Below are 18,105 nucleotides of genomic sequence, written 5' to 3'. Positions count from 1 at the left end.
AATTAAATGCTGAATTACACCAGCTACCAATACTGCTTCGGAATCCACCCTGTATATCGTACCAGTGGTTCCTAGCAGGAGTAGAATGCCTGAAATGTCTTCCTCCCCAATCTACATGCATGTCTTGTGTGTCACTCACTTTGACATACTGTCCCGCAAAGTCAGTGACCTCTGACGTGAAGCAGCCCGAGGCATCCACAGGGCAGATAGGAGCCTGGTCCCTCTGGATGATTTTGTATTCAGTGCACACCCTGTAATCATCCTACAGAGACAATAACACATCATTTAGATACAGTTTGATGAATGTGAAAGGATTTCTTTAGATAATTAACTACAAACTCAATTGCAAAAAGCTATGTACAGTGGATGAATGGCATTTTTAAGAATGTATTATCTAATTTAGCTTTTTTTAGTACATTGCATTGATACTACTGGTACATTTCAAGCTAATTCCATTTATTTAAATAACATTCTCCAAATGATGACATTATATATGGAGGATAAGCAAATATTAAACATCATAGATATTTAAACACGCAGAATGCCTTGTTGAGCTGGACACTTTTTGCAGTGTGGAAACTACCACCACTGGTATGTGACAGCTCTGCATGAAAGATCCAAGTACTGTCCAGCTGCAAATGTATTTTGTATTCAAACACCCTGTCAAAGATCGAAGATGGATTGCTCACGTGGTCGTTTCATGTCTATTCATAACAATATGTAGTTCAATAGTGCATTTCTTCTCGCCTTCTTTAGAGAACATGCAAATGCATTTGTGTGATCACTAAATAACAGAAAGTGTGGTTAAATAAAAATCAAACAAGATAGTGAGATGTTGATGTGAAGGGTTTAGTTTACAACCCCATAGGGACCTGGCTGCTGTGACATAGAGAGAAAACGAAGACATAGACAAAGCCCACGTGTCCACAGCTGGCTACAGCCACAGGGGGCATCCATCTGCCCTTGACAAGGGCATCTAACCTATCAGCAATGACCCGATACCTCTGATAGCAAATATTGCACTGGCCTCTGGACTCAACAATATACACCAATGTGGTACAGTTCAATACAAATATTTCATAAAATACACAATCAGCATAATCTAAAGTAAAATAAATCTGAAGTGAGTACACAAAGAATCATAGCTGCCAGAGGTTTAAAGTGTAAAATATGAGACACAAGATTCTCCAAATATAAAAAGATAAATGTATATATATATATAAATGAATGTGCTAACAAAACTGTTATTGCCAAACAGGGATGTAGTTCACAAGACCCTGATTAGTCTAGATAGAAATGTGTCTCAACTTTCAACTTCAGTTCTGAATCAACACAATATTTAATGATTAATAAAACTGTCTTCACTGTTACGATCCTGAACAAATCGTGTTTAAGGTTTTTGGGTCTTGGTCTTGTTTAGGAATCCTGATTATAGGGCTGTTGCCCAAAATTCTGAGACACTGTTGAATTACATCTTTTATTCATTAGCAACTGGAATTTTATCATCAATGACAATAACAAGAAATACTTGGAAAGGACATGTTAGAATGTGCTAATTCACTGCTTTGTGCCCTTGTACCCTCCTGTAATGTTTTGAGCAATACAGTTATTGTTGTGATAAATCTTGTGATTTACAGAACAAAGAAATTGCACGAAATGTTCTGGTCGATGCTCTCAGATGTGAGAATTTGCTGTATTTTCAGTTTCTTATGATTGTAAATTGAATATCTTCAGTTTTCTTTGGTTTACTTTGAGAACTGTGATGGACATTTGTATGATTTTCTTTACTTTTATGGACCAAAATCGGATTAATTCATTCGTCAAAAAGTAACTGTAGTACATTAGTAATAAACAATACGTAACATTATGTAACAAAACATTTTCTGGAGCTGCAAAGTAAGAAAAAAAAACACTCACAGCTCCAAAGTAAGGTGCCTGGTGGACCACTCCTGTACCCTCCTCCTCCTTGACGTAGTTATCGGTCACCACCTGGAACGCTCCCGTCTCCCCGCACTGAAGTGACACAAGGATGAGGAGAATCAGATGAAAGGGGGTGGGTGTTGAAGACACCAAAAAGGAACAGCAGCAGATTGTAAGAGAGAGAGAGATTAAGAGACAGGCTTAGGAAACGTGAAGAGAGATGTCAATGTGTGAACAGACAGATAAATAAAGTAGGACATTGGTCTGGCTTTATTTGACAAATGGGGACAGGTTTATGCGACAAACATAAAACACAGACACGACAAACCTTGGCAAAGTACTGGAAGAGAGGCTTGTATTTTTTCCCTTTAAGCGTCTTGCCAGGAAATCTGAAAAACACACAAAACACATTTAAAATTGTGGTTTCAATATTCATACATTTTCCCACCTTCCACACACTGACAAACTTGCAAACTGACACCAACCAACACGGATATAAAACATGTTTGACAGATCCTGTACTGCCGTACGACTGGATATGAACAAGCTTTGCATTTATTACACATTTACAAAGTCGATTTAGGTTCAGTTAACAGTAACTGCAGTATCTTGTCTATCCTACATAAGGGGACGAAACAGGAATAAATGATCCATCTGTGTTGTTACTTTTTTATGTCACAAATTCTGGTCTCGACAGCAGCTCTGCAAAGTACGGTGGTATTTCTTCCTTTAAAGTTGAAGTATTTAGAGTTAATGTATTAGTCAATTTCATGCTCTGTTTTTTAAAGGGGACATAGCATGCAAATTCCACTTTGTTAGTGCTTCTACACGTTAATGTGGGTATCTGGCATGTCTACCAACCCAAAAACTCTGGGAAAAAAACACTCACGCGTTTTGTTATGGTTCCTCTAAGTCAGAAACGTCATGCTTGAGCGACTCGATTGCGCTTCCTGGGTTTTGTGTCGTAACAAGGTACTGGAAGTCTCCCTACATGGTCTTGGCCCACCCCCCACATCATCCCCCCCGTCCCCCCACACTCATTACGCCGGGTTTACACCGGAGGCAGCGAGGCAGCGCAGCGCCGTTCCCAAGCGCGCAGCCGCCTGGCTGTTCACACGGGACGAGCATTTCTCCGCTGGTCAGCCTGCGATTCACTCACATGTGGCATTTGTCTGGATCGTTGGGACCGGGAGGCTGCAGCAGTTGCTCGGGCGCGACCGCTCGCTCTCCCGTGCGTGAGCTGGAATTTGTGTCAGCGCCACACAGCCAGCAGTGTGGAAGACTTCCGCAGTGTTCAGCCCTATTGTAACACTGCGGAAGTCTTCCACACTGCTGGCTGTGTGGAAGACTTCCGCAGTGTTCAGCACTACTGTACGCCGGGTTACAGTAGTTACGCCGGGTTAACACCGGACGCGGAAGCGCCGCTGCGAGGCAGCGCAGCGCCGTTCTCAAGCGCACAGCCGCCTGGCTGTTCACACGGGACGTGCATTTCTCCGCTGGTCAGCCCCATAGACTGTATATATAAGGTCAGCCCACGATTCTGCTTTCTCCGCTTGTTGTTGTACCCGTTGGATGTCGGGGTTCGGGGGTAAATGATGGTCTTCATAGCCCCCCCACCCCTCTCTCTCTCTCTCTGTCTGCTTGTGTGCTTGTAGTGGATGGGCAGAGGGGGACATTTAATTATGTGATTGGGAAAATTAAAACTCCAGGACAACAGAAGGGGAATACAAAGTATGGGATGCATATTTGATATTAATTTATATCGTTTAAAATCATGGGGGGAGAGGGGGGAGGGGGGAGCTGGCTCATTAGCATTTAAAGGAACAGGCACTCAAAACAGGTCACTCTGTGGAGGGCTGTTTTATACAGGGTAAAAAGGAGCTGTTTTAAATGATCCTTGTGGTATTTTGACCAAAGTATGTTACAGACATTTCATTAAGACCCCAAGGAACCATATCAACTTGTGGTAAAATGGGCATGCTATGTCCCCTTTAAGGGTTTTTTAATCTATAGGGTCGTGTTTACTCACTTGTCCAGCAGCGTGTACTCGCTCTCTGACTTAAACAGAGCTCCGAGCCTGGCCTCCATCATGATGTAGATCTTGTCTGTGGTGTTATCTGTGAGATGAACAGAAACAAAGGTATTGATGTATTTTGCAAAGCCTACATATGAAGTGAATCTAAAAAAGTAAATCAGCTTTATTTATAAGCACCTTTCAAAACAAATGTTAAAAAGTGAGACGGAAAAAAAAGCCAGAAAATAGTACAAACCCTTTAACACATATGACAAAAGCATGAATCCCTGATGGAATACAAATGGGTCTTGAAAAGTCTAAAAATGCTAATTGGGTTGGAGGATTTCTTACTGAAATGTCAAGTATTCCTACATTTATGTGCAGAGACAAGAAATGTCTCCCTCATTTCAATTCGAGGTCTGGAAACATGCAACCAAAAAAAAGCACTGATCAGCACTGAATATTTTCTGTTAGATATACAATATCTGAACCAACATAGACCGAGAGAGACCAACCCTCTCCTTCATCTGTCAGTAAGGATCTGATGATCGACTGTATCAAACGCTGAGCAAAGATCCAACAGAACTTAAATTGAAATGTCATCGGTGTCAGCTTATATAAAAATATAATTTAGCATCTATCTGGACTTATTATGAGCCCAAGTCTCCTTATATGAAATACTGTACTGCTGTTCACAAACTCCATTTGCCAAAAGAACCTTTGATTTGCCCTGTTTGAAATATTTTCATTTACTAATTTAACAACATTCTAGTTCTTGTGTGATTTACTTAGTAGGCTGAAGACAAACAAAAAAACAGAAGATGAATAAAGATATAGACCAAGATGTGAGGCCAAAGAGAATCAGGGAATAGCAATGGTGAAAATATATAAAACATTTTTACTAAATGGCGTTTCAGCCAAAAATAAACCTTCTGTATTTTACTGTCTGCAGCATTCATCTGCAATAGATATAGATATAGATATAATATTGAATAAACCATCATATGGTTTATGAAAACTGGCAAATAAATATTGAAGAAGGTCAAGAGATTAACACAAAACTCTCTGGAGCATTTTCTATTTTTCTCCCTTTTTCCTTTTGGTGCAGCTTCCACACCTCACACTGTGCATAATGAAGTGGGAGCAGAGAAACTGATGATCGATATGATGTGAATAGATTTTTGCACCTTGGTCGTTTTTTAAAGTCGGTTACCTAAACAGCCCCTGCAGAGTGATTTATGTTTATTGAGCTGAATTTCATGATAAACAGCAGCTCATCAGACGCGGTTTAAACCCACACGGTACCCGACGTGCAACTCTGCTCGACCTGAATGTGTGGCTTCGCAATAAGACAACCAGTCAAGGTCAGGTAGTAGCAGCCTATCATGCAGGTACAAGCGCTCGACTGAAGCTGAGCTAAATAAATGCAGTGCTGTTAAAAAGATGCCATCTCATTTGGATAATAACTGTCAAACTCAGCCTTCCACGAAAAATTAAGGAATGGGGATTTTAGGACAAATAACAGAGGAGAGGTTGAGAAGAGCAGGAACGACAGTTGTGAAGAGGGCAAGAAAAAAGACAAATGGCCTGAGCCAGTGAGACACAAAAAGAGAACGAGGGAGGCAGCTTCAATAAAAGATGTTTCTTCCCCTCCATGGTGCAACAAATGACTGCACAGCTCAGAGCCGCCGCTGCTGACAGCCCCAAACTCAAACAGCGACAAAGGCAGCGAGCGAGGAAAAGACACAAAAGACACAGATAGAGAGAGAGAGAGAGAGAGAGAGGGAAAAGAAGAGCAGCGAAGGACAAAAACAGGTGAATGTGGAGGCAAAGAGAGCGATAAGAAAATGAGCGAGAAATTAGGATGAAGATGGAGCGAGAGGGGACGGGAGATAAAAAGAGACTGAGATGATACGGAAAAAAATTCATTGGTATTCTAAGGCGGTCTCCCATGCAGCACAGAGCGCAGGGTGCTCTTAGAATGAACAACTATGCTTCAACAGTGCCCCCTTCAGGATCAAAGAGGATAGGACAAACTTGTATGAATCTAGGTCAACCCACCAGTTTTTCTCATATGGAACCAAAAACTACAACAGGAGGGCGACAGGAAAAACAGTAGCCATCTCTCTAGAGTGTTTCTTTTATATTTAAAAATGGAAAACGCCTTTTAAGTGACCTGATTTGAGCTTCGTCCAAATTTCCCAGTTCTGAAATACATACAAATGCACATGACGAGCCCCATATTATCAGTTCAGGTTATAACAAGTGTCACAGTAAGAAAAATAGGTTTGAATAATAAGAGTAATGGAACAGATTGGCTGGTTCATTTCAAATATTTACAAAAACTTGTCAGTTTTCTACAGTTACTAAAAATATTGTAGACAGATAAGAGTAATAATTACAAAAAATGGAATTAAATCGATAACATTCTATTCTATCGATTATTTCTTCAATGTATTATTTCTGTGAAAGGCACAAATTTGTTTTATGAAACGAGACTGAATTCAAATCGATACACAGGTTATTTTATGGTCTTCTGTTCAAATCTGACAGGTCATTTCAGGTGAGTGAGTCTAAATCCATTTTGAGGACAGATAAGGTTTTTAATGAGCCCGTGCTAACATTATTTAAGCTTCAGCATCAGGTTAGTGATGAGGAATGTTGAGAGTCTGCATGGTTACAGATTAAAAACAATGTTTCACTCACAGAGAGTTGCTTTTCATGCAACAAAAAACAAACACAAGTCGTATTTCATCAGCCCACAAAGCCAAAAGCTTGAAAGTCCACCAACATATGGGAGAGAAATCCTTTCCTCCGGGCACAATTTGCCAAGGCAGCACTCCTCCTCTGCTAATTTGTTCTTGTTTGTTCTCTCTGAATAAAAACACCCATCAGCTGATACTGAGGTCCACAACACTGAGCCCGCAGGGACACAAGATTTCTAGTCAGGAAACTTTGTCCTCAGGCTACAGCATTTAAACAACACAGTTCTACAAAACAACCAATCCTGGTAATTCAAGTAAACCTCGCCACAAACATGTTTATCAGCAGGGGTGAGCAAGTTATTTTTTCCCCAACGATGACTTGACTATAGAGCAGACATGAACGACAATGTACAAAGGAAATGCATGAACTATTCTCATCTGAAAAAAGTCATAGATAATTGAGGATCAAGGGGAAACAGCTCCAGGAAAACATCAGAAAACAACAAATAAAAGGCTGCAAAAGCCTTTTTCCAACATTTAATTCAAAGTATAATTAGCAGTAGTATAAGCAGTAGTCAGAAATTCACAGTTTGATGGACATGCATCAGTGTATGTCAGCTCATGTTAGTATAAAAGTAAGTTGATGTCTCATATACTAACTGAGAATGCACTAGACAATATTAGATTATCCATCCATCCACATTCTATACCTCTCATCCTTAAAGCTATGCAGCAGGGTTGGAGCCAGTTGCTAGATCATATTATATATATTCAATATATTATTATACGGTTACTATATGTAATATAGTGCATACACTTAGTGTGTTGTATGAAAACAAGACACAACACTTAAAGTTCTGTCTCTCACCTTTGACTTTAACATATATAAACTCCGCGTTGACACAGAGCGCCAAGTTGCTCGGCAGTGTCCAGGGTGTGGTTGTCCAGGCGATCAAAGAAACTTCTGGAGACTCAACCAGCGGGAAGTTGATGATCACAGATGGATCCTGAACATCCTGCAGATAAAAAAAAAAAAAGAAACACAAATTTGGTAAATTCTATTATTTTTCTCTCAAAGATGATTTACATAATGGTTAATTTTTACAGGCAGTTTATCTGCTCTCTCTGATCTTCCTCAGGAGGACAATGACCATGGATTCTGGTGTGCTAAATTAGAAAAGCAGCTATGTTGCAGCTGTGAGGGGTTATAATTTCTGCCAACCTTGTAGTTCTGGTGGGACTCGAAGTTGGAGAGAGGGGTGTTGCAGGCAGTGGAGAAAGGCATGACCTTGACACCTCGGTACACCAGACCCTTGTCATACAACTGCTTAAACACCCACCTAAATAAAGGAAAAGGAAAACAATTAAAAGAAAGCACTGACAGTGTTCGCTGACTGCAAGACAAAATTCCTTTGGACTGTTTATTGCACTGAAGAACTGACAAAAGCTACTGGTAAACTACAACGATGTGTCAATTTAAATACTGCTTTAATAGTGGGACGGCATTAACTCCTCTTCTTGCCTAAAGGACAGAGCAGTGTATCCTTTGCTGAAGGATATAGTAAACAAAGTATAGAAGCTCCTTTCCTAAGCATTTGGAGAATTCAAACAGCTTTTGTCATGGCTGACACTTTGATACTTCCTGTTAATTTGACAGCAACCGAAGTTATTGATAAATTCTCAACTTTAACAATAACTTAAATCAAATAGCCTCTAAATTTAACTACACATAATAAAATTGAATGCAAATTATGTACCTTATAAAAAGAATAGAATGGCTTGATAGGCTTACCAGACAGTCTCCATGAACCACGGGTAGAGAGTCTTGTAGTCATTTTTGAAGTCAATCCACCGGCCCATTCGCCTCACTGAATTCTGAGATAAAAAACAAACATTTCATTTAGCTGATGCTTTTATCCAAAGCGACGTACAATAAGTGCATTCAACCATGCGGGTAGAAACCCAGAACAACAAGAATCAAGAAACTACAATTTTCTTCAAGAAAGCCAAACTACAAAGTGCTATATGTTAGTAAACTAAATAATAAAATCAAAACAGTCAAATAAGAGACAAGAGTTTAGAGTTTTAGCTTTCTATTTTATTAGTTTTCGAGGGGACTGTATGTTGCAGAGATGAGACACTTATTTTTAGCCTCATTATGTTTGAGACATGTAATAAAACTGGTCTCACAGGTGTGGTTACAACTGTGAGTTCCCTGTGCATGCTCACCTCCCACTCGCTGGAGTATCTCATGACAATGCTCCTGCACTGGTTGTTGTACTCGGCGATGCCCATCTTGGCCACATCTTCAGGCCCTTTGATCCCCAAAGTCTTATCAATCTCATACTCCTACAAAAACACACAGGACATTGGACATTTAAATAAATAGATCTGCATATCTTCACACAAGTTTCAGTAAAATGAACCGATATTCAGGAAAGACAAACTCTTACCACAGGCAGGCCATGGCAATCCCAGCCAAAGCGCCGGTCAACATGGAAGCCGCTCTGGTGGGCAAAGCGAGTAACAATGTCCTTGATGGTGCCGGCTAGGATGTGACCATAGTGGGGGAGACCCGTGGCAAAGGGAGGGCCGTCATAGAAGGTGTACCTGGGGCAGCAAAATAGTATTTTAAAGAATTCGGGCCATCTAGCTCAACAGTATTCTCTCATTGATTATTTTTGAAAAGGTATTCATAGATAAATCTGATAGTTTCAATGTAAATGGGAGATTATTTCATATTCACTTTCTACAATAAACAATGATTTCTGGCTATGTGTTTTCATATACTGGACAAGTACATTCACTATGATTCAGATTAAAAAATGATGCAATGGAGTCTAAGAAAAACTGGTTCAACAGGAAAATGAAACTTCTCAACATGGAAGTGCAACAGCTGAAATGGCTTTCACTATGAACAAGATTCATGGAGATGACTATGCTGCTATTCTAAACCACTTACAAAGTATTCACAGTAAAGTACTTTAAGAGCTTCTAATGGGAATGATTTCTGCTTAGTAAACTCATAATTACAAATCAAAACAGTTGGATTTACTTGGGCCTGTTCTTGGACTGCTTGAGGCATTCCTGGAAGCAGTCTTTGTCTTGCCAAAACTTCAGGATCTTCTCCTCCTCTGTAGGAAAGCTGATGGACACAGGGACTGGCTCCACCATAGTGTCCGTCTGAACAAGAGAACAGGAACAACTTAACAGGCTTGTGAAGCAGGAACACGTGGAAATTAATCTAAACTGTACATGTGTCATGAAGCCTTTTGATGAATCTTCACTAAAGTTCATAGCCAATAAAATACTCATATAGTACCTAATAGACAATTTTACAGCAGACATTTTGATATGTCACAGTAGGATAAATATTAATTGTAAAATGAATGATGGCTGAATTCCATTTAGGTGCTTCAGTTTCAGGGTCATGGTATTTACATGCTGGCTCACTGCTGCACTGCCATGTCTAACTGGGACACTTGAACTGAACAGAGCCATCATTAATGTTGATACTGTTTCAAACAGCTGATTAAATCACACTTCGACCTCACACTCACTGCCCCACAATGCAACAAACAGGGAATCTGGGAGATTCTTGAAAAGTCTTAAAAAGTAATGAATACTTAGTAAAAGGCAGTGGATTAAGAGTCAAATATGCTCTTTTGACTGTGGGGAGACATTGCCGAATGCAAAATATAAGTGGGTTTGACTCAACAGTGATTCGTACAATCCTTTTTGCAACAATTGTGTTAATTTAAACCTCCATTACAGGAGGTTTTCATTGTAAATAAAGAAAGCTTCTTAGGAAACAAAAGCCTTCTTCCCTTAATATTAATATCGCTCATTTGATATGGTGTTGGCTATATTGTTATTTCTATTAATAATAAATATAATACTTATATTTCATTGAAGTGAAATTACTTCAATTATTTTATCTGTACTTTTTGAACATTTTCAGGACATTTTAACAATCCTGTAATAATGCTGCTAACTGTGATAATTATTGTCACTATAATCGTGGTATGAAAGTTTCACCTCTAAGCTTATTACCACCTGCAGCAGTTCATTTCAGCAAATCCTTGAATTAATTAATCATTTTTAAATGGTTGATACAACCAACAGCTTCGTGCTGCTGATCCAGGACCAGTTGAAATGTATTAGCATATTTGAATCATACTCAAACTATTATCATGTATTAAATGTATTAAGAAGAAACTCCAGGTCACAACATCCTAAGTTTTCACTCATAATGTTATTTATGGCCAATGTGACAGAGAAACAGGTATTAACTTGCATTGCATTAGATATTGAAATACCTTGGAGAAAATGTACATGACGTTTAATTAACGTTAGGTACATTAACCCTACATCATATTACACGAGCAGGAAGTATTTGTCTTTGTTGACAAGTGCTTCCACTGATTCTATTTTAATCTCATTCAAACCAGCCTGACTACTTGTCAGTGCTCAGTAGTTTGACAGCACAAAGAAGAGTGGCCATTAGCATTGTATACACTAAAGTCAATCCTGTCTGATATACTATTTCCACGTCGAATCCCCAAATGTTGAAACTTTGCCCAAACTGATTATTCAACTCCAGTAAAGTGACTTTTTTCCGCACAGGTTGGTTCACACGGATGACGCCTCCTTGTTGTTAGCTAGCAGGCTAAGCTAGCCGGTCAGCGGTTCAGTTAGTTAGCTTGTTGCTAAACGAGCAAAAGTTAGTTAAAGGCGGCACCTATACATATTTAAAATATATAATACATAAAATAGAACAGAGGAGAAGTGAAGTGTGGCTGTTATTTAAAAACATTCATGCAGTAACGGGAGAATTCACAGTGAACGGACAGACTCACATGTTGTCTGCCACCGACGAGAAATGATGCAAGCTGGAGGCAGGGCTGGAGCGGAAGTGACGACTACACGCTCAATGTAGTACTCCTTCAAAATAAAATACAATAAAATATACAGAAAATCTGCAAACCGACGTTTTATCATGAGTCCGTTTCCTGTTCTCCTGTAACGTTTCTCCATATAAACCAACTGTGCATGTTCTATACACAACTTCTCACACAATGCAAATTTGGAATGATCTAAATTCTTATCTGAATAGGAATTGAAAAAATATAGAAAAATATGAATGTCATTAAACTAATATATACAGTGTAAAGACAGGAAATATATGTGCAGTGTGCGAATATGTACATTGGATGGATTGCACATGAGCAGTTGATATTGCACAGACAGATGATTATAGCACAGTAAATATATTGCTCAGTTAATAGTTAAAGTGTTAAAGTGCAGTCCATAATGGTGGTGCATGTAGTTTTACTGGGAGCAGAGCTGGTTGTACAGGCTTGATGCTGCAGGAAGGAACGACCTGTGATACTTCTCCTTCAGACCCTTCTGTCCTGCAGGGGGTGGGACTGGTCACTTTTAAGTTTCAAGTTTTTTATTTGTCATATGCAAGTGAACACAAGGTCAAAAGTACAATGAAAGGTGTTGGACAAGAAGAAACCGGTCAGCTCAGCAGTGCAGTAGTTAAATAAAATACAGTACAAAACTATGTGACATAGAAAATAGAATAGGAGTTAGAAAATGACTCCTTCATTAATGGCATCTGTGTAGTCACAGCCAATTCACAATGATTTAATCGTTTTCCTGTCTTCTTGTTCGCAAAACTTGAGAAGCCACATTGGGTATAAATATATAATGACACTTAACCACAATGAATATGTCTAATAATCTGTCTATCCATGTCTGTTATTTCAAATTTTTTATTTAGGTTGATTATTTTCTTTCACGTTTTACAGTATTTGGGATGTATGTATTTAGAATCATATTCTGATTAGTGCTCAATCATCCTTTATGTGGTGCACCTGTATAGTCTCAGCCCACATTTACCCTTCCTCTTCATGCATGAAATAGTTTTTTAATTAATAGTATAGAAATTTATTATTAAATTGTTTTAGCCTCGAGTTCAATTGTGATGAAGTGACTGTTACATACAAAGTCTTGTTAATATTCTGCTACACTCACCACATTGAGGTTTATAAAGGCAAACAGGGTTTGTGTATCAGATTGCATTACTTTGTTAGTATTGTGGCTGCATTGTAGCTGTCTGTGGTCATGGATGTTTAATTTTAACTTATATCTAATACCTTCTCACTGACAGCATCTCTTTAGGTATCTTAATTATGTCACAGCAAAATAAAGCTATACACAGTGTACATGTAAGTAATTGGAAACTCCAGAGGAATACAGGAAACAAAGCTTCAATACAATCTTCTCAAATTAAAGCCCTGAAGGTATTTTTGCCATTTCGCTGAATATCAAAAAGTTTGTGAATCATACACTGGTTTACCAATGATTATCTCTTCTCAATCCACTGTTCTCCATTAATTTAGCCACTTTTTCAATGCATTTTGCCTTCCCTTCAGGTGGTTGACAAGGCTGAAGAGAAGGCCTGGTCGAGGACCAAAGAGCCAAGATAAAAAATGCTGGAATTGAAACCCAAAGTAACAATGTAGACAGATTGGAGGTTCAGTGGCAGAGTGTCAATATTTTAAGCAGTAGATTGGTAAAGCATGAATTGCAAATTAGTGGATTTTAAAACAGCTCACCATCACCATTTTTTTTTTCCCTTTGTCAGCTGCAGAATAAGTAGGTCTCTCAACAACTCTACATTCCCTGTGATAAAAGTGCACGTCTATGAAAGAAAATTACAAATGAGAAAGGTTCATCTGCTTCCCTCAGATAAACAGCGTTTCTTGTTGGATGCGTTGATATTCAAGAATGAGACTTGTTTATTTAGACTGAAGTGACTGAAAGAAACCAGCTGGGTGAATCATCACATTTCAATCATCTTAATCTGTTCAAAGTTTTATTCATATATTTCAAATGTCCTCTTAGACTTAGTCTTCAGTCCCTCAGTTTTCTCAAGTGTTTGGTTTATAATGCTGGAAAAAACCAAACTAAGTTCACATGAAATAAATCAGACAGATTTAAGTGTTGATCAGAGAGGCAGGAGACAACAGAAACAAAAGTACATCAGATGTTGGTTTTTTTAACAAAGCAAAGCTTTATTTCGGTGGTGGACACATTTCGGCTTATTTCGGCGCGGCTGCTGCTGCTTTCCTTACTGCCTTCATGCCCTTCTTGTTGTGTTTCTTGGCAAAGCGCATGTTCTTTAGGAACTTAGGGTCCACCTGCAACAGATAAGAAAATATAAATGAGTGAGCAGGCCTGGTGAGCATGAGGGTCACACATCTGAAAGCTGTCTAATCACAAGGCTTCTTTTTATTGCAAAATAAACTTCCTTTTTTTTTTACGGTTAATCACGGAGGCGGAGCATTATGTAAATGAAGAGAAAAACTCATCAAGTGTCTGAAACCATGCGTCCCTGGCTGTCGGGGTGATTTAGACAGACAGGGATAGCTGGAAACAGGTTATTGTGTGCAGGGGGAACGACAACACAGCACAAACAAGCTGTGCTGTAACTTATCCTGCAACCAAAATAAACTTCCGATGAAATAAAGCAAGACATGTAAAGTCAAGGAGATGAAAAATGCCAATAAAACATTTACATTAGAGTAGTTGTACAAGGTTCTGGTTTCATTTAAAAAAGCATGTGATTGTAACAACCTATTTACTTGACCTATACAAATGAGAACTGGGTGAAATGACAATGAAAACTAATCAAAAATCATAGTGAAAAAACAGGGAGTACTGCTTATAAAAAAAGTTGAACTGTGACAGAAACTATTGATTTCATCAAGTATGTAAAATAGCTGATCCAAAAACACATCAGTATGATTCAAACCAAAATATGCTTTTCCCCCTCACTGAAGTTTGTCTAAAGTTAAAAAGTGTCATCAACACTGACAAGATAAGAGTAGAATCATTTCCCAAAGCTGGCAGCATTGAGGAGAATTACTCTGCTGGTCAACAAGAGACTCTGCTCCTCTGCTCTTTTCTAATCACTCACACTTAAAGCTGATCTTTATAAGAGCCTGTTGAATTAATATTTATGTTCCTGGATAACCGGGCGTCGCTTCGCCTGCAACAAATACGTTTTTAAACTCTGCTTTGTCTCATAATTTGCGTTGTCTGTGTGTGCGTCTGCCCATCTCGGTCACTCTCAAAAACTGATGACCACATGTATATAGTTATTAACCGATGTCGGATCATGAATCCGTTTCACTTCGGTCACTTTAACCCTGATGTCCTGGCTGTGCATGTCTCGTGTCGTGTGTAGCAGATGAACTGCGCACGCACGCGTTTAAATACGTGCCTCTTAAACTCTAAAGTTTAACAAACACAAAGTAAACGTCAGTACTGTTCAGACCCTAATAACTTAATTGAAACTGACTTTATAGTCCCTAATGCTTTAAAAGCTTGTGCACGCTACCAAGCCTGTTCTATCACTGTGCATCCATGCTAATGCTCCAACGAAACCCCAGCATGGAGCATCTTGAAGAATTACAAGTGGGTCATGGCTTCAAAAGAAGCATAAGAACAAGACTTCCAATACCACAGATATGACATTAACGTTATTATAATTACGACTTCATGACAGTGTCTACATAAATGACTTGGCCTGAAAACAAGGCAAACAGCTGCCTCATGTCAGCCATCATCTGTTCAACGTTACTAAGCATGTTTAACTGATACTGTGATATGTTGCTAATACACACTAACCAACTCTAACTATACCATTGTCTTAACATTGATGTTAAACAGCCACACCTATGATCTGTGAGCAGCATGACTACAGACCTGCAACATTCAAAACACATGTTTAAGCCTCCTGTCCATGTTAAAATCTGATTCTCGACAATACATACCCCCTTCAGTGACTCGTAGCGCTGGGATGTGGGCTTCTTGATGCCATTCCTGTGGGCTTTACGAGCTGTGGAGAGCAGAGGGGAAAATTAGAGATACGAAGTTCATCCCTCAATATATACATATATAACCCTAAATTTCCCTGGGGATCAATAAAGTGTCTATCCATCTACCCACTCCTTTAGCATTACACACCACATGATGAAACTTTAATTGGATATTATGACATGCAATCAAATGCAAAGGCTGAAACTGATTTCTGACAGCCTCTCACACATTGACTATGATCTCTGGCCGTGACTCTTGGGATCTCGCCCCATAAAAACGTTTTTCTGCTTGGATTTGCACAGCTCATGACATGTTGACACAAACATTCAACAGAATCCCTTAAGGATGCACTGCACAAATCAAAGCTGACTATTCTATTACTGGTGAGTTGCTATGGACATGGCAGAGATTTTTCCCCCTGTGCATGTAACTTTGTATAATCTTCATTCAACTTTGCACAAACTTTTAGTTCTTGTTCTTAGTTGTGGCAATGTAGGCTTACTGCAGGGTGAGGACTGCATTTCAGAATAAAACTTGTACTCATGTTGTACATGTGATAAAAACATTCAACTTGTGATACATGCGAGATAAACTCCCACGTGCTTGAGCTCCAGTGGTTCTACTTACACTGGTTGTGAGTTGTGTGGTTCTTAGACTTGGCCATTTCGACTGGAGTTTAATCTGAGGACAGGAAGAGAAACAGAGCATCACAGTTAGCATCACTGGTATTTACCTGTAGCTTCTGTTTGAATTGGTTCAAGTTACTACTTTTAATACAATTCACACACAGCTACGTTTAACAGATGATACTGGAAATAAATCCGCATCAGTGAACGGACGATATCAAAGTGCATTTCAGACTAAACACTATTTATCTGTAAGTAGCCCCACATCATGGCTGCTAGCTAACGCTCTGCTAAGCTAAGCGTTAGCATTACTACAAGTGCCATTTACTCTTTAATCAAGCGGCGCGTATAAACCATACAGCTGCGAACACGTAGCCTGTGAAGTGCTTTATCAAAACCAGCGGCTGATTCTGTGCAGACGTGAAAAACACACGAGGATGAATGAAGATGTTAAGACTCAGGGAAGTAGGACGTGAAGATACCTGCCACACGAACAGACGACAGCCGGAAGAGAAAGGAAAGAGCACATCCCGGAGGACAAGAAGAAGAAACGAGTTAAGACGATGGAGTCAGGGAGAAGGATTTTATGACACCGCCCCCTGTCGGTGGATCCTGGAATGACACATGCGAGTCCACAGCTGGCCACTGGGTGACGCTCTCTGCTTAAACAGTTTAACAGCATCACATGACTGATCTAAACTTCCTCTGTCTGAAAGCACAGGGGTCAAATGTTCTATCTCCTCCATTGGATGTTTTATCGGTTTGAAGGAGGCTTATCTGACGTTAGGTTGAGTTAAGAGGTAAGATGTGCATTGGTTATGGTTGAGGAAGAAGAGGCAGAAGAAGAGGAAGAAGAAGAAGAGGAAGAAGGAGAAGATGAAGAAGAGGCAGATCCAGTGGAATGGTGGTAATGCACCTTGACGTTGGTTGGCGAACGAAGAAGAAGAAGAAGAAGAAGAAGAAGAAGAAGAAGGTTATGGTCAAGGTTAAAGTTTGTGTTAGACTTGTAAATTCCAACCTTTTTTTTGCTTGTGATCCTTAGCAATCAATCAAATCATATTTTATTTGCATAGCCCATATTCACAAATCCCAATTTATCTCAAAGGGCTTAACAAGGTGTCACATCTTCTGTTCTTAACCCTCAACAAGAGGAAGGAAAAACTACCAAACAAACCTATTAACAGGGGGGAAAACATAGATTGTTGATTAATGTTACTTTCCATTATTTCATAACGTTTACAATAATGTTCTTTACAATAATGTGTTGTTTGTACAAAATTAAACTGGGACTCCTGTATCTGTGACGAGGCTCAACATATAGGAGCTGTTTCTTTTTAAGGGTTCAGCCGCCAGAAATCTGGGAACTATTGCGATGATGTAGATGATCAGAAAGAAACTGTAATAAAGAATATCATAAATAGTCACCTGCACACATTAAAGCCCTAAAGGAACATTGGACATTACTGTTTCTTTACTTTAATTTTCCTTCTTATGTCCCACAGTGACCAATCCATCATGTATTTGACCAGTTTATAAAAAGCAACAAGCTTTGCTGTTATATGTGGTTTTACACACAATGAGCATATAAAATCGTTCACGTGTTCTTCTAGTACATGAAATGCTCCTTATAGCAACTTCAACTGATTGCATTAAATCATACAGCATGTGGTGATTGGTGAAGTAAGTTTTTCTTCTTCTATGAATCTCAATGTTTCCACTTAAATCCAGTTCAGCCACTGAGAACTCTATCTTCATCACCACAGCGTCTCCCTGAGCCAATAGAGATGGATACTTGACATTTGAGTGAGGTGCGAGGGTGATTGCAAATGAGGCTATTTCCCGACACACTGAGACGAAAAAAACGTGCATCAGCGGAACCAACGGTTTCCAACAGATTCTCAAAATTAACTGAAAATGAAAATGAGACACGAGGGTCAAATTAGAC

General features: G+C 39.2%; 2 protein-coding genes and 1 non-coding gene across 3 annotated transcripts in view; all 3 read right to left on the bottom strand.

Moving 5' to 3' along the window:
• Positions 1-11,584, bottom strand: part of iars1 (isoleucyl-tRNA synthetase 1) — a 47,970-nt gene extending 36,386 nt beyond the window's left edge. Inside the window, exons 1-11 of the mRNA XM_035151739.2 lie at positions 11,499-11,584; positions 9,695-9,822; positions 9,093-9,249; positions 8,869-8,988; positions 8,432-8,514; positions 7,862-7,979; positions 7,508-7,655; positions 3,950-4,037; positions 2,249-2,309; positions 1,918-2,013; positions 140-262 (exon numbers count right to left, since the gene is read on the bottom strand). Of these exons, the coding sequence (XP_035007630.2) occupies positions 140-262; positions 1,918-2,013; positions 2,249-2,309; positions 3,950-4,037; positions 7,508-7,655; positions 7,862-7,979; positions 8,432-8,514; positions 8,869-8,988; positions 9,093-9,249; positions 9,695-9,813 (1,113 nt within the window). The 5' untranslated portion in view covers positions 9,814-9,822; positions 11,499-11,584. The remainder of the gene's footprint in view (positions 1-139; positions 263-1,917; positions 2,014-2,248; positions 2,310-3,949; positions 4,038-7,507; positions 7,656-7,861; positions 7,980-8,431; positions 8,515-8,868; positions 8,989-9,092; positions 9,250-9,694; positions 9,823-11,498) is intronic.
• Positions 11,585-13,699: 2,115 nt separating this feature from the next.
• Positions 13,700-16,744, bottom strand: rpl29 (ribosomal protein L29). Its single transcript, XM_035152956.1, has 4 exons — positions 16,643-16,744; positions 16,162-16,215; positions 15,489-15,553; positions 13,700-13,850 (listed from the first exon to the last, which is right to left on the bottom strand). The coding sequence occupies exons 2-4, from the start codon at positions 16,196-16,198 to the stop codon at positions 13,752-13,754; spliced, it is 201 nt and encodes a 66-aa protein (XP_035008847.1). The 5' UTR covers positions 16,199-16,215; positions 16,643-16,744; the 3' UTR covers positions 13,700-13,751.
• On the bottom strand, positions 14,025-14,153 carry LOC118105545. The gene has a single exon (XR_004695142.1). It is a non-coding gene; the product is annotated as a small nucleolar RNA SNORA63 (small nucleolar RNA).
• Positions 16,745-18,105: the final 1,361 nt, after the last annotated feature.

Source organism: Hippoglossus stenolepis, chromosome 3 (assembly GCF_022539355.2).
Source record: "Hippoglossus stenolepis isolate QCI-W04-F060 chromosome 3, HSTE1.2, whole genome shotgun sequence".
Taxonomy (NCBI): domain Eukaryota; kingdom Metazoa; phylum Chordata; class Actinopteri; order Pleuronectiformes; family Pleuronectidae; genus Hippoglossus; species Hippoglossus stenolepis.
The sequence above is the reverse complement of the archived record's forward strand: the minus strand, read 5'-3'. Positions and strand labels throughout refer to the sequence as shown.

Excerpts from the sequence above, each read along its gene's own strand:
- rpl29 (XM_035152956.1), bottom strand. The coding sequence starts at position 16,198 with ATGGCCAAGTCTAAGAACCACACAACTCACAACCAGT. Across the intron at positions 15,554-16,161 it reads CCACACAACTCACAACCAGT|CTCGTAAAGCCCACAGGAAT; the intron begins GTAAGTAGAACC and ends TGCTCTCCACAG. Across the intron at positions 13,851-15,488 it reads GCTACGAGTCACTGAAGGGG|GTGGACCCTAAGTTCCTAAA; the intron begins GTATGTATTGTC and ends TATCTGTTGCAG.